Raw genomic sequence first — 16,681 nt, forward strand, 5'->3', positions numbered from 1 at the left:
ACTACAAATCGCAGGTACTTGCGATGCTTGGGAAGGATAGGAATGTGGAAGTACGCGTCCTCCATGTCCAGAGAAGCCATAAAATCCCCCTTGTTTAGGCAGCTCAACACTTCGGCCAGTGTAACCATCCGAAAACTCTGCTTCTTTAGAAATTTGTTGAGCTTGCGGAGATCCAGAATCGGGCGCCACTCCCCTGACTTTTTCTTTATGAGGAAAAATCGAGAATAGAACCCGGTTCCCTTCTGGGGCGAAGGAACTTTCTCTATTGCGTTCTTGCGGAGCATTATTAAAGCTTCTTTGAACAATAAGTGAAGACGAGGGGGAGGGGGACTCCTGGGCGGGGCAGTAGGGGGTTGTTTTGAGAACTCCAGGGTGTGACCGTTTCTGACTAAGTCGATGACCCAACGATCCGAGGTGATCTCCTCCCAATTGTGAGCAAAAGCTGTTATCTTTGCTCCTACTGGGAGGGAAGGAGGGATGACTGGCGTCCAGCGTAACTCATTGCTTCTTGTTGGCGTCGCGACCCTGATTGTTCGATCGCCTTCTTCCTCCCTGACGAGAGAAACTATTCGAGGAAGATTGCCTGTAAGATGATCGTCCATAAGGCTGTCTATATTGAGACTGATATTGTCTATTTTGCTGACTTTGATAATTTCCCCTTGAAACAAAGCCTCGACCTCTTGCACCACGGAAAGATCCCCGTTTGTATTGGAGAGCAGCTAGTGACTTAGCTGTATCCGTATCAGTCTTGATTGCTAGGAGGGCCTCGTCTATATGTTTCCCAAACAAGGATTCTCCATCATAGGCCATATCAATGATCTTGGCTTGAACCTCTGGCCTAAAAGATGTTGCTTTAAGCCATCCTTGACGCCTAAGAACTGCTGCCCCTGCAAGCTGCCTAAAGTTGGTATTTGCAATATCAAGAGCACAGTCTATGATCTCTGATGCGGCTCGTTCTCCCTCTTGAAGTATTTTCCTTGCCTCTTGTTGACGATCCTCAGGAATGAGGTCTATAAATTCAGAGAATTCTGACCACATCTGGCGGTCATAGCGACCAAGAATGGCCAAGGAGTTTGCAGCCTTGATAGAAGTTGCCGCCATCGTAGAGAACTTCTTGCCGATCAGATCCAATCTTCGCCCTTCTCTATCCGGCGGCGTCGATATCGGCATAGCCGGATTTTTGGACTTTTGTTGAGCAGCCTGTGATATAACGGAATCTGGTCGGGGATGACCGATGAGACAGGAGGGCGTCTCTGGAGGAGCACGATATTTCTTATCAATACGAGGGAGGACCGCAGGTACAGAAGCAGGTGTTTTCATAATTTTTAACCCCTCATTCCAAATAAAATCGATGATGGGAATTGCTCTGGTAATTTTCCTTTGCTCCTCTTTAAAGTCATGGAGGAAACAATCCGTATGCTCCACAGTGACTGGTAATTGAAACCTGACTGCTGCACGCTGCATTAAATTGTGAAAGCCACCTATATCCTCTGGAGGAGAATCCGATGGTTGTGGAATAGGTGGAGAAGGCATGGGAATAATGTAATCATCCTAAGGATCCAGATTGGTGTCTTTATCCGGTACTTCACCCTCTTCGATATCTTCCTCATCAGTGGAAATGGTATCATGGTGCGATTGTGTACCCGAACCAGCAGGGTGAATCGGCGAATTTGGCATGTCCGTGTGCGACTCTTCCGTCGGTTGTATATTAGGAAGAGGTTGTTGTGGAGGAAAGCGTTGGCGGTAATCCGCCAGCATGGCCTGAAGGTCCTGAATCAGTGTAGGCGGGAGATGACTTGATTCTCTACGATCCCAATCCCTTGAGGGATGCCTGTAAACTGGTGCAGCAAGGCCTTCCTGGTAAGCATGCTCATGGTAGTCATCCTCCTCATCCATCTCCTGACACTTAATATGCAACTCCGAGGGGTGCCTAGCTATCCCGAAAGGACCCTCATCATCCTCCTCTTCATAATCATCCCCTTCCGTATATGAGTCCAGGATATGCGAAGGCAGCAAAGGAGAAATATTGCTGTAATCCTGTTTATGAAAAGTCCTTAGCTGAATATGCGTGTACGCAATAGGCGTAACCTGGGTAGTTGGAATCGCTTTAAGGAAACCTCTCGTCGACGGGCTTCCCCTCATAGACGGACTTGTTGTCTTTTGAGGCGTCGACGGGATTGTCATTGTCGTCGACGGGAGCATCATCGTCGACGAGGTCTTCGTCGTCGACGGGATCGTCATCGTCGACGAGGTCTTCGCCGTCGACGGAATTGTCGTCGTCGTCGACGGTGTCTTCGTCGTCGACGGGATCGTCATCGTCGACGAAATAGTCGCCGTCGACGGGGTCTTCGCCGTCGACGAGGTCTTCGCCGTCGACGGGGTCTTCGCCGTCGACGGGGTCTTCGTCGTCGACGGGGTCTTCGTCGTCGACGGGGTCTTCGTCGTCGACGACGTGATTTTCGTCGTCGACGGGGTTGTCGTCGACGGGGTTTTCGTCGTCGATGTTGTCATCGACGATGCTGACAGAACTTCCTTTAAGCTCGACGTCGACGCAATTGTCGACGGAGTCTTAGACGCCCTAGGAGACATGATAGGTGACGATATCGAAGTAGTGGAGACTGTAGCCGTCGACAGAGGAGCCGCAGAAGTCACAGAGATAGTATAAGATGATCCCACTGACAAAGTCTTAACCTGAGATTTACTCACGGTTTTTGTAGTTGAAGACTTCTTGGATCTGTCAGAGTCTTGTGACTTCTGTGAATGGTCAGAAGTTACATGAGAGGCCTTATGATGTTTTCTCCCTTCACTGGAAGAACTATCAATTGATCTAGCTCTCTTGCTAGATGTCGAGGCCTTGTCATCCTCCTCAGCCGAGGAAGATTTCAACCATAACAAAACTCTTGCCTCTCTGTCCCTTAAGGTCTTAGGAGGGAAAGTCCGGCAAATTCTACAGTCCTTAGCAACATGCTTAGGATGTAGACAATAAATACACTCCTCATGCTGGTCGTCTACATGGACCCTCTTCTTATCACAGGTCCTGCAGGGTCTAAACAAAGCTTTTTTGTCAGACATGACTGAAGAAAAGAAGAAACTGAGTAGGCACTCAGGGAGACTCCCTTCCACACGACGTGCGGTGAAAATCTGAGGAGAGCTGGCTCTGCTGAGAGGGTTCTAGAAGGGTGCTGATGTCTGATTGGTTGCTACCAATTCTTGGGTTATTTTACATAACAAGGTAGATAGGCTTCTAAGATATAGGCCTTAGGGCCTTTTCTCTTTGGGCCTACTACTACTACTAATTATTTTTTGGCACTACTTTTTTATCTACCGAGACTCCCGCCTCGGCGACGGGGAATGATTCAGGCATGTGAATCTATGAAAGATACCCCAATACTGGATAACTGCTGACTCCCCTCACAGGCCGACAGGTGAAGGTTGAATCTACCTTCACCAGCGGGCGGCACGGGCCGGTCTGTGGACAGTGTAGGGCTGCGGGTGCACGCAGAGGTGTTTAATCCAGCCCTTGAGAAGGTATGTTCTGCTCTCTGCAGAATGAGAGAGGCTGCAGGGAACAACATATTGATCGTGGAAAGCCAGAAGCACTTAAGCCGAGGAAGGCCTGGCCGCTAGCGTGCTACCTCAGTACTATGAAATCACCAGGTCCCAGGGGGCATGGAGGGGTCCGCAACAAATGAAGAATACAGACGCTGCTCTATCCCGAAACATCACCAGCCATTGAGAGAAATTATGAAATATAAATCAATGCTGAAGAAAGGAACGGACACAGCAGTAGCCTCAGCGCGCCTGAGAACAGCTCCATTCAGCGCCTTGAAACCAACGCAGATGCATCCAATGCCCGGGACGCCTCCGTGGGAACACCCTGCAGGATGGCGCTTTGAAACCTGGGGTCAAGAAGGGTCGGGCGCGCCGGTGGGGAATAGGACGCAGAGATACGGGAAATAAGGGTCCTCGCCCTGCTCCCCAATGCTGCGGGAAGACAGCAAACATCAGAATACACAAGGACCCCCTGCTGGCCCGGAGAGACGTCCCTGCACTCCTGAAAGGGACGGACTGCCTTTAGAGATTTACAGTCAACAATACAGCACTTAACATTACTAATTCAGCTGGACAAGTCGTGCCACGTACCGCTTTCATAAGACATCACCACTTTTCTTTAGGCCAGCATCATCTGCCAGGGCAGGGCATGGCATGGCTGCCCCAATCACATGTCACTGCATGAAGGGACACAAGGCTTGAAGATGCACAGCACGAGAAGGCGTGGGTACAAATGACACGGAGGATTTTACACGAGAGGGGCCGGGTGAAGATTAGAAAGCAACCCGATGACACTGAAAACCAGCATGTACACACACAGCGGAGATGAAGACTAAGAGGCCATGTACTCGTTGAGTGAAGAGGACCTAGGACCACCGAGAACAAGACGAGCTCACCACTCATACCACACAAGGGCCCAAAAACACAGCTATCACTGCCGAAAGGCAAAGCCTCTTAAATGGCGACAAAGTAGAGAAAGTCTCGGCAACTTAGTGCCGAACCCCGCCACAAGGTGGGCCACCAGCCCATCTGTGGGAGCCCTGGCCAGAGTAGAGGCGATGAACAGCTAATGCTTTCCTGGCTGGAGGGACGGCTGCTTCAGTGCAGTAGATAGGACCTGGAGTCAAGCCTGGAAGTTGTTTGTCTAACCTCAAAATCTGAGCACATACAAAGGCGGAAGGAGGGAGAGGGCAACGACCCTGGTGACAGCCAAGCATGTAAGTTAACCGGTAGGCCTGGGTAGAACTTTAATTACGCTGGAAACATTCTGCATTAGTGGATTTTGTCTAACTCTACCCAATTATGCACCTAGTGTACAGGGGTGCAAATACCAAAGAGACTTATTTGCCCCCTCAAGAAACATTCTCTGCTCGATTTGTTCCTGAGATTTTGCATGAAAATTATACACGATTCTTATACACCCATGTTCAGATGCATGTTAAGAAAGCGTGCAAAGTGTTTAATAAAGCACACTCCATATAAAGCAAAAGTCTTACATAAACAAGCATTGGCATAGCCAATAGGTCTCGCCTTTGGGACATTATAAGGGTTTAGTTATCCAGCACAATATCCTTGGTGCAACAACATCAACTGTTGACTGGCTAAACACTTATAAGGTCCCAAAGGCGAGGCCTATTGGCTATGCCAATGCTTGTTTATTTTGAGAGGGAGAGTACCAGCACTTCAGTGACCAGCAGGTACTCTGGTACACGGTACCCGCACTTTTTCCATTTCAAGCACTGCCAGTACTTGTATCTTGCATTCTCTTGACAGATTGGCCTGGCTTCTCTATTTGATCCGTCAGTGTATTGTGTTCCACTAGTCACCATTTGTGTGTTCACTTGAAGGAAGGAGCAGTCTGGTGAACCCCTTTTGAGTACCTTTGTTAGATAAAAATGCCTGGAGAGGACTGCTTTGTCCCTCCAGTACAGCTTGGAGCTGTTGAACTATAACAAGAATAGAATTAGATGAGCATCCACTCTCCGGACAGTTATCGGTTACTTCTCCACTCTGCCTTCAAGCAAAACTCTGATAGGCGCTAACAGCTTGTCTTTCTGATGGATACATCTGCCTGGGAATTCTTCACCTTATGAATATCCCCTCTACACATTCCGGAAACATTTCGTAGCTCTCTGCGCCGACGAGGTTGTCACAGCGTCCTGGCTCTGCACGCGGCTCCACATGACGTCACCGGAGACATAAGAAGACCACATCGGCGTGATTACGTCAGTTCAATTTTTTCCGCGCTACAAGCTTACGGATTTTCTGGGACTCTCCTGTCTTTCGACTGATACTTTGTTACGAGACTTTTTCTGTTTCAACTATGTCTGTTCCTAGGAAGTCGGGTTTCAAGCCCTGCAAGGAATGCGGAGGTCACATGTCTATTACTGACTCGCATGATGACTGTCTCTGGTGCCTCTCTAGCGATCACGACGTCGAAAGTTGTTCATCCTGTAGAAAAATTAACCCTAAGGCGCTGAAGGAGAGAGAGGCCAAGCTCTACATGTCCAAGGTGAGAAAGGAGAAAAGAGGTCGTAATAGATTGAAGTCGAGGTCGTCGACTTCACATGGATCCAAGAGAAGGCACAAGAAGAAGAAGAAGAGACATGGGTCTCTACCTCGATCGTCTAAGTCTCAAGCTTCGAAGTCGCCTTCTCCTGCTCCTCGAAGTCATACCAAGGATGTTATTTCTCCTTCACATTCTGAGTCTCCACAGGCTTCTCCTGTTTTGGGTTCTCCGGTGCAGTCTCCGGCGCCGGTTGATTCTCCGGCTTCGGATGGGGATTCAAATCCTGTAGAGGAAGAGTATCCTGCTGCTCCTGTGGCTCCACCTGTTACTCCAGTGGATCCGACTCAGGAGACTCCTCGTAAGGAAGTCGAACCGGCGCAGTATCCTTCCTTCCCGGCACCGGGTGCGGATCCGTCGCACTTCACGAATGCGATGTATGGTATTTTTACTGGAGCCACATGCCCCTCTGGAGCACCTTCGGGTCCCATGGGCCCTTCGGCATTTAATTTGGGCGTGCCTCAGCATTATCCTCTGGCCCCCTTTATGCCTTATATGCCGATGGCGCCGTCATGGCAGTATCCGACACCGAGTGTGTCTACGTTGCTTGAGCAGTCTCTGGCTCAGTCTGGCGTCCCCTCTGCCAGGGTTCGTTTGACACGGGTCCCTGTCATGGAGCCTCCTTCCACGCAGTTACCGGATCCGTCGGCGCCGCGAATGGCGCCGCCGACGCCGCAGACGAGGATGCGTTCGAGAAGGGAAGCTCAAAGGCTGATTGAAGAGGAGCAATATCGGGCTGGTGACATAGAGGAAGGAGAAATTTAGGAGTCTGAGGACTTAATGGAAGATTTGTGTGAAGCAAGTGGTTTGGATGTCTCTTCGGAAGGGGACTTTGCTTTATAGAAGGCTTCTCCTTCGAAGGATGTAGCTCCTTACCATGTGGTTATCAAGAAAGCAGCTGAACTGTTGGACCTACAGCCTCCTATTGCTGAATATAAGCCTAATCTTTTAACAGAGGTGCTTCATTCTCCTTCTGCTGTGGTGGTACCTCTTTTTTTCCATTCAATGATGCTCTGACGAAGACGATATTGGAAGTCTGGAGTAATCCTCTTTCTGCTCCTGCGGTTTCTAGATCTGTTTCTAGGAGATGTAGGCTGGCACCAGGGGACCCTGATTTCCTGTCTTCTCACCCGTCACCTCAAAGTCTGGTAGTTCAAGCTTCTTGTTCGAAGCAGTCGGTTGGCTCTATCCCTCAGGCACCGGCTGATAGAGACTCAAAAAAGCTTGAGCAGTCAGCAAAGAAAGTTTTTTCTTCGGCCAGTATGGCATTAAAGTCCACAAATGCAACTTGTCTATTGGGCAGATATATCTACGCCCTCATGGATTCTCCCTAAGCTGTCTGAAGAGGATCGGAACAATTTGAGTGAGGTCTTGATGGACTCCCAGGCTGCTGCTCAACAAGTAATCCAGTCGGGTCTGGACACTGCAGATTCAGTGGCAAGGGTGATGGGTTTGTCTGTTGCCAATAGGAGGCATGCTTAGTTAAGATCGTCAAGATTCTCACCTGATGTGCAAGCTGTCCTTTTGGACCTTCCTTTTGATGGTTCTAAGCTCTTCGGGGAGAAAGCGGACTTGGCCCTGCAGAGCTTTAAAGACCAGTAAAGCCACGGCAAAATCTCTGGGTTTGCAATCTCAGTCAAGAGGGTATAGTTACAGAAGGTATTGTGGTTTTGGGGAAGTCTTCCTTTCTTTCCCGTCAGCCTCAGCAACAACAGCAGCAGCAAAACCCTCTGTATAAATCCTACAGAGGTAAAAGCAGAGGTCGCCTTCGTGGAGCTGGATGACATCCCTCTTCTCCTCCTAGTCTACCTCCCCTCCCCCTCCCGGTAATTCAGGAAAGCAGCCCTAGATCCGCCATCCTGGATCATTTGGGTCCTGTGGGAGGTCGGCTTACCTATTTTCTACAAGACTGGAAATTAATACCTTCGGACCTTTTGGGTTCTAGAACTTGTGGAAAATGGGTACGCCCTTCCCTTCAGGGAATTCCCTCCTCCTTACCCCGCTTGCCAAGGGTTTTATGCGGAGGATCATTTGCTTCTCCTTCAGAAGGAGGTTCATCCCCTGTTACAAAAAGGTACGATAGAGGTGGTTCCGGAGCAGGAAAGGGGTCAGGGTTGCTACTTCCGGTATTTCCTGATTCCCAAGAAGAATGGCAGACTACGTCCTATCATGGACCTCAGAATCTTGAATCTATTTCTCAAGCAGGAGAGATTCAAGATGCTCACTCTAGCGCAGGTTCTTCAGGCGCTGCAACAAGAGGACTGGATGGTATTCCACACCCCAATCCTGAAGTCGCACAGGAAGCATCTCCGTTTCACGGTTGGGTCGCAACATTACCAGCTTGCGGTCCTTCCGTTTGGTCTTACTCCTGCACCTCGAGTCTTCACCAAGGTGATGGCAGTGGTGGCAGCCCATCTCAGAAGGTTGGAGATTACGGTTTTCCCATACCTGGACGACTGGCTTCTGAAGGCAGGGTCTCCAGAGATGGTGTGTTGTCATCTGCAGGTAATAACCCAGCTGTTGTACAATTTGGGGTTTTCAATAAATGTACCCAAGTCTCACCTGGTGCCCTCACAGCGCAACCTGTTCATAGGGGCAGTACTGGATACCACTGTGTGTCGAGCGTTCCCTTCACCTCAAAGAATTCTCGACATACAGGAAATGATTCCCTTGTTTTACAATGGAGCGGTGGTTCCAATTCTGAAGGTCCTTCGCCTACTCGGTCTGTTTGCTGCCTGCATCCTGTTTGTCAACCATGCACGCTGGCACATGAGGGCTCTCCAGTGGTGTCTCCGCAGGCAGTGGTATCCGCACAACAGATCTCAGGGAGTCTGTGAGGATCTCCAGAGAAGCTGCAGCGGATTTGTCTTGGTGGAGCGTGGAGGGCAATCTGTCTCAAGGAAAGCCTTTTAATCTTCCTCCATCGGTGGCCACAGTGATAACGGATGCCTCTACCCTATGGTGGGGAGCACATCTGGGGGATCTGGAGATCAAGGGCCTTTGGTCTCCAGAAGAAAGGTTGTTTCACATCAACCTTTTGGAATTGCGGGCGATACGTTTGGCGCTCAAGACCTTTCTCCCTTTCCTTCGCAGTCCGTCGGTTCAAGTCCTGATGGACAACACTGCTGCAATGTGGTACGTCAACAAGCAGGGAGGAGTAGGGTCGTACCATCTCTGCAGAGAGGCGTTGCGACTCTGGTCCTGGGCTCAGGACCATCGGATTTGCTTGATGGCAAATCATCTGGCCGGGGTTCTGAACGTGCATGCGGACTGTCTCAGTTGGCAGTTCTTCGCTGACCACGAGTGGAGGCTTCATCCAGAGGTAGTCCGACACATCTTCCGGACATGGGGGACTCCTCGGGTGGACCTGTTTGCCACTCACAAGAACGCGCACTGCCCGTCATTCTGCAGTCTCCAGGTTCCGGGGCAGGGAGTGTTGGGGGACGCGTTTCAGTTGAGTTGGGGCTCGCAACTCCTTTACGCGTTTCCTCCCATACCCTTGATTCCTCGGGTTCTGAGGAAGAATCGCCAAGACCGGGCCCAAGTTATATTGATCGCTCCGGATTGGCCAAGAAGGGTGTGGTACACGGACCTTCTTCACCTCTCGTTGCACCCTCCTCTCCGTCTCCCTCTCAGGGCAGACCTCCTCTCTCAGATGGAGGGTCAAGTTCTACACCACCACCTCCAGAGCCTGCACCTTCATGCCTGGAGATTGAACGGGGCAACTTGAATTCTTTTTCTCTCCCGCCTGACGTGGTGGACATTATATTATCGGCCAGGCGACACTCCACTTAGGTGGTCTAAATTTGTTAAGTGGTCCGGAGAGAAAACTATTGATCCCTTAAAAGCTCATCTATCTGATGTTCTTTGTTTTTCTCTTCATTTGGCCCAGCAGGGTTTTGCTGTGGCCACTGTTAAAGGGTATTTGTCAGCATTTTTGTGTTTACCTGATCAGCCTTCTTTATTTAAGTCTCCTATAGTCTTAAGATTTATTAAGGGGCTGGCAAACATGTTTCCTCCCACTCCTTTCATTATGCCCCAGTGGGACTTGAATTAGGTGTTAACTTTTTTAATGGGTTCGTCATTCGAACCGATGCATAGTTGTCCTTTAAGACTTTTAACTTTTAAAATTGTCTTCCTGGTAGCTATCACCTCGGCCAGGAGGGTGAGTGAACTCCAGGCTTTGAGTTCAAAGCCTCCCTTTCTGACCATATATGCTGAAAGGATGGTACTTAGGACCAAGGCTGCATTTCTGCCTAAGGTGGTGACTCCCTTCCACCTAGGTCAGTCCATTGCCCTTCCTACTTTCTATCCTCCCCCTCACCCTTCCAAGGAGGAGGAGATACTTCATCGTTTAGATCCAAAGAGGGCGATTAGCTTCTATTTGGACAGAACAAAGGACTTTCGTCAGGATGACCAGCTCTTTGTTGGATATGCTGGTCGTATGAAGGGCAAGGCGGTGCACAAGCACACTTTATTACGATGGATCATCTTGTGCATCAAGATATGCTTCTCCCTGGCTGGTAAGGAGCCTCCTGTAGGCATTCGAGCTCATTCCACCAGGTCTAAATCTTCTACTTCTGCATTATCTGGAGGTGTACCTGTTTTGGACATCTGTAAGGCCGCAACTTGGGCCTTCCTCCACACTTTCGCAAAGCATTACTGCTTAGATTCCGAAGTGAGGAGGGACGGCCATTTTGCGCGCTTTGTTTTGCAGGACTTTTTGGTATAGAAGGGTGGACACCCACCTCCGGGAGAGGTACTGCTGTGGGATTCTATTCATAAGGTGAGGAATCCACAGGCAGATGTATCCATCAGAAGAACAAGTTACTTACCTTCGGTAACGCTTTTTCTGGTGGATACAGTATCTGCCTGTGGATTCCTCACAGACCCACTCACCTCCTCGTTGTCCCCCCTTTTATACCATAAAAGCTGAGGTTTTCGTTTTTTGACGTATTATGCATACTCAAGACTTTGTTACCTCTGTATATTTACTATTGTCTTGTTTGAAGTTTAAGTTTTCTTCTTTCTTTATACACTGAGTGTATTTGTGTGGATTCTGTATACTATGTATACGTTGTGTCTGTCGGTCTGCCCGTTTTGCCTCTATGGCACGTAAAAAATGGATGGAACTGACGTCATCACGCCGACGTGGTCTTCTTATGGCTCCGGTGACGTCATGCTGAGCCGTGTGCGGAGCCATGATGCTGTGGCGACCTCGTCGACGCAGAGAGCTAAGAAAAGTTTCCGGAATGCTGGCGGAGGGGATATTCATAAGGTGAGGAATCCACAGGCAGATACTGTTTCCACCGGAAAAAGCGTTACCGAAGGTAAGTAACTTGTTCTTCATGCTTGTTTTTCTTTTGTTCTTATTTTTTTGTTTTGAGTTGTGCAGCTTTCTTGTTTGAAGACTGCTCTCTTGCTGAGTAGGTTTTCATGGCTGTTTTGGGGTGTTTGTTTCTCTTGCTTTGGTTGTCTTTATGCAGCCTTTGCTCTCTGCTTTGCTGGGTGTAGGTGTTCTGCTGTTGTGGCTCTTTGCCGTCTCTAGTTCGAGGTTCAAGAGTACTTTCCTGTTAGTAGGTATTTTGTATGTTTCACCTCATTCTCTCGCCTTCTGGTAATAGTCCTAGCCAGTGCTAGTGAACCCTACAATTTAACCAAAACTTCCTGGTTACCGAACAGAATCGGCAGTCGTTTCGTAAATGGCAGCCCTGGCCTCCTGAGACTAGGAAGGGGTGTTGTTTCTTGTGGCTAGAAGGGTCATATTATATACTGCCTACCTGCACTGAAATAAGGGATGGGACTTGATGTTTTAAAGGCTGATCGGCTAAACCTATTGGGTAATGATGAATTGCAGGTTCTGCTGTTCAGTTTCAGGTCGTCAGAGTATGAGTCCTTGATTGTTTCATAATTCAGTTAGTGTTTTACAAATCAGTGTGTTAGAAGGGATTTTTAAGGAAGTGGTGGTTAATCCAGGCGAAGGACGTACTTTAAAGTTACCATTTTTATTTCTGTTTGCCTTGTTCGTCTTTGTAGAATAAGATCCTGTGAGTACAGGGCCTTGATGCACTTGGGTTTTTAAGTTCAGACCCCTCTTACACAGACTTGGAAACTGGTTCTCTGAAGTCTATCTTAAGGTTATGTTTGGAGCAGTCCTTCACCTCCAGATATGGACCTTGAGTAGCAAGTCTTTCCAGGTCAACGTGTCCTATTGAGCTGGACTGGGGATGCCTTCATGTTGGCTAGAGTGGAACGCAGGACTTTGGCCTTTACGTGCCTTTCTGTTCTACCAAATGTAAGTAATTACTATGGGAAATAGAAGAGCCGCACGCACCAAATTGTCTCAGATGGATAATTGTGTGAGAAACCAGTTTTGGGGTGTGGCTTCAGTATACATCACTGTTGGCAGCACCCTAGCTTCTTGAAAGTCCTGGGTACATCCTACTGAGAGTAGAAGGGGTGCGCCTCCGCCTTTCTATGTTCTGTACGATAGAGCGGGGGCGCGAATGAAGACGCCAAAGGCATTGAAGGGGAGCCACAACTGACGGGGACACCGATATTTCCCACAATGCTTTCCTTCCGTTTGGTTTGATACTTTTCCAGAACAGAATAATGATAATATCAGTCTCTTGATAAATCATACTTTATGGAACTGCGAGCTGTTCAGATCATAGTCTTTTAAGGATGGAGTAATATATGTTCCAGTGTAAGACCATTCTTAGCACTTATGTCAGTGCCATCAAGAATGGGGCGAGGGGGCATGGAGAGGTCTGTAAAGTATTTGATCAAAAGTAGTGGTGGGACCTGTGTGGACCTAGTATCTGGTCAAGAATGGGGAGCTGTGTGTGTGCAGCAGGGTATGAGGCTGCTCTCAAGTTATATGTTCCATGTCTATGGTAGGAGGCAGATTGAGAACAAGGTCTGTAATGTGTATACATTCTTTGAGCAAAGCCTAGTGTGTGGGTGGGAGTGCAAATAGGACGTGCAGTAAGCAAATTATAATTCAATGCCTATCCATTCTTTGAGCAGGAGTCAAAGCTTCAGATTCGAGTTCCTAGAAGGAGGTTGTGTCTGTTCTCAGCACAGACGAGTCTATGGACAGTGTGGGAGGCTAGCCTTTCGGAGTGTTACCTGGAGGGCGCAAACTGAGCCTACACGTCCTTTGTTGCCGTCAGTAATGCCACTTGTTTTTTGTTCACAGGCACCGAAGCGGCCGCAGGTGGCCAAGAGGAAGTGTTTGATAACTCCACCTACAGAAATCTGCAGCACCACTCCTTCTCCCCCTTCACCTTCATAGACATCGACGTGGAGCTCTCCAAGTTTCGCCTTCCTCAGCCATCCTCCGGCAAACCTTCACCACGACACTAAAAGTGTTGGGTATGGTGCCCTGAGATGCTTTGCCTCTTGATGCTGAAGGCGAGTGCTGTGAGGAACACTGTATGACCGCTCAGCTGCCATCCCTTTAGGTTGTAAATAAACAAGTTTCCAATACATTCAATTCTCACGTGTTTTTATCCGAATGCTGAAGTTTGCTAGTAGGACTGTCCTGTGCTCCTCTAAAGAAGTTATTGTGATTTCATTATTTGCAGACGTTAGAAGCTGCTGTGGAGATGTTTTGTTATTGTACCATGTGAACTGCCACCCATACTGGGCTTTGTTGTTTGTAGCCTCGTCTGACTCTTTTTTTGTAGCCTAGCAGCGGTTCATATTACACGAATCCTGATAAACCCTCTCATGTCAAGCTATCACAACCTTCTTTGCAACATGAACAGGATTAGCTTTATGGATGCCTCCTATCTAACACAGTGTCTAGCAGCCCTGCCTGCGAACAGTCCTTGCCTTCGGTGTGCCATCAATGTATGCATGTTTGCTGGATCAAGCACACAGGTGCTGCTGGTTACTTGAATGGGTTGAGGCTGCAAGTCCACCCCACCGTGGTTTATACCTGCATAATCGCAAGAACACTTCCTATACAATAAAGAACAGTAATTCCTAATGTTCGCATAAATCAGCATGTATTCTCACAGGCCTTGAAAAATCTACTCACCCACTCGCTTTGGCGAGCCTGATTTTATCAGGTCGAGCTATTTTTGGCACCTAATAGTCTGTTCTGGCAAGGGAACTTAAGCTGGAAGCAACAGGTGTTCTGTTAATTCAGAAACTGGATGAGCCATAGGACGCCTTTAAGTCTTGGTTTTATCTGGACACATTTGCTGTCTGTTCAAGGTTGGAGGGCAAATGTCAGTTTGGCTTTTATGTCGAACATACAACATTTATAACCGCTTGTAAATAAATAGTACAAGTATTTCAAAATACATCAGAAGTTACTAAAGAACATTCTTTGGTACTTCAGTAGTTTGATGCAAAGATTTAAACAGGAGAAAAACAAATCAGAACACTTTACTTGGTGATGTGCAAATGGCAAATATGTGTAAACTCGATTTCCAAACATTTTACACTATATAATTTTATCAGTAAAACCACATGTCTGTGGGAAATGTTGTGGCCATTTCAATGGAAAATCTGCTGAATGCAAGTAAGTATCCTACCGCTTCATGCTTCTGGTATGTATTTATTAAAAGGGATAGTTTTTAAAAATGATTTAAGAAACATTCCTGCCCCGCCCGATGACCATCAGTTAATGAACTAAGAGGTAAGTCAGCCGTCATGTGTATCCTATATGTGGCTAGATTTGTATTCTACATTGAACAAAAGTTTAGTCTATTAAATCAAACAAGTGTTTTTTTGTACAGCAGACATGTTGAACTCGCGTATTTGAAGATTCTCTCATATGTGATAAAGAAAATGGCAGCTCAGTGAATTAAAATATTTGCCATGGATCACATCATTTGAAACCAGTTTATAGGTCAAGAGCATTACAATTAGGTCGAGTAGATTATTTAAATCCCTAGACCTGCAAGTCTGGTAACATTTTTAAGATTTGTTGAGTCCTGCCTCAAGCTAGAAACTTTAAACCTTGCAGGGAGTCACTTTATACTTAGTTCCGACCAGTGTGCCAGGTACCAGTCTCACCATCTTCTGCGCTGTCTGTCTCAAAGGTACCTTTTAAATCAGTCCATTCCCGAATCACTTGGATTTCTAGGCAGGCTAAAGACTTCTGCTATTCTGGGACCTAGCAATCACCTAGGCCATGTTGCAAGGCCAGGCAGGGTTATAAACAAATTCACAAAGGATGTTAAAAACTACCCCACTACAACCTTCATGATGAGTTAAACAATATAGGGTGCCCAATTTGTTGCCTGAAAACTTTGACAAACCCATAAACATTTTAATGTGGCCACAACCTCCAGCATCCAAGAGCAGGCTTGCTCAGAGGGCCTCTCTTTCACAGCCATTTGGTGCCTGCTTATACCTGCTCATAAATTCCATTTCAGGACCAGAGTCTCTGATTATGATTTTTTTTCCTGCAGAAAATACAGCAGCCAATGAATTTTTTTTTTACATAAAACATTTACTACATATCCCTTGATACTTTACTCTTTAACCACCAATCATGGCCAAGTTGGCTTATTGCATACCCTTGCTTGTCCCCACCTCCAGCAGGGTAGTCAACTGTCCCGTTCTCGCGACTGGGATAGGGTGTGTGCATTTTCTAGCTGGGTGCTTCACTCTGTGAGGTTTCTGTCATATTTTCCCCTTTCCAGAAAGCCTGTTCTGGATTTGGCGGCGCTCCCTCTGCCCGCTTTAATAGCTCAGTGCCTCCACTTATCGGGCCTGAGAGAGTGAGCCTTAGACTCACATTTTGCCTAATTGGGCTACCTTTGGGCTCTATTTGGACTACACGCAGTCCTCTCTCAACGACTCCTCGCCGACGTGTTCCTTCAGTGCTCAGCATCACTGTGATTTTTTTAAAGCCTTCATAGCATTGTCTGCTCAAGCTGTAATAATAGAGCATCAACCCTGATCTCGAGCGGAGTGCATGCTCCATTTACATAGAGGCTCACTTTGATGCACCCTATCTTTCTGTACAGGTGGGCTGCAATAATTTCTGACTACAGCAATTGCTGAAGAGCTTGACTACAACACTTTTTCCTTCTGCACTTGTACTTGGCTCCCCCCACCCCCATTATCCGTTGGGATAGACTTGGCTATTAGCCTTCATATTTTCCATCTTGATTGAGTGGGTGCCTTTTGAGGAGGAGGAGGAATGAGTCGTATTATGAAGAGTATCAAGGGCACCATTTAGAGGACAATTTGGTTTACGCACTGGACGCTTCAGTGCAGCAGTCCGTCAATAGGGCAATTAAGACTGCTGTTCCTCATATTGTCACTCAGGCTTTTGCAGCCGCCTTGAAGCCCATTACGGCCCACCTGGAGAGGTTTGGCAAACGGCATGGTATGACCAACAGGCTGCCCTGAAATTACAGAAGGTTCTTCTTATCCTCCTCACAAGGCAAAGTCAAGACATCTGACTGGCCTTATGATGACACTTTGTCCTCCCTTTTCTAAGGTTCCCTTGTTGATCACTAATACTCTTTGGCTACTTCTTCCTCCTTAGGGTCTCAGTCTAAGCTTAAGGCAGATACAGACCGATTCTGTGCA

General features: G+C 47.7%; 1 protein-coding gene across 1 annotated transcript in view; it reads left to right on the plus strand.

The window, feature by feature from the left end:
• Positions 1-13,611, plus strand: part of NDUFV3 (NADH:ubiquinone oxidoreductase subunit V3) — a 77,041-nt gene extending 63,430 nt beyond the window's left edge. Inside the window, exon 4 of the mRNA XM_085620752.1 lies at positions 13,320-13,611. Coding sequence (XP_085476878.1) covers positions 13,320-13,486 — 167 coding nt within the window. The 3' untranslated portion in view covers positions 13,487-13,611. The remainder of the gene's footprint in view (positions 1-13,319) is intronic.
• The last annotated feature ends 3,070 nt before the right edge of the window (positions 13,612-16,681 follow it).

This window comes from Triturus cristatus, chromosome 8, assembly GCF_964204655.1.
Source record: "Triturus cristatus chromosome 8, aTriCri1.1, whole genome shotgun sequence".
In the NCBI taxonomy this organism is placed as follows: Eukaryota; Metazoa; Chordata; class Amphibia; order Caudata; family Salamandridae; genus Triturus; species Triturus cristatus.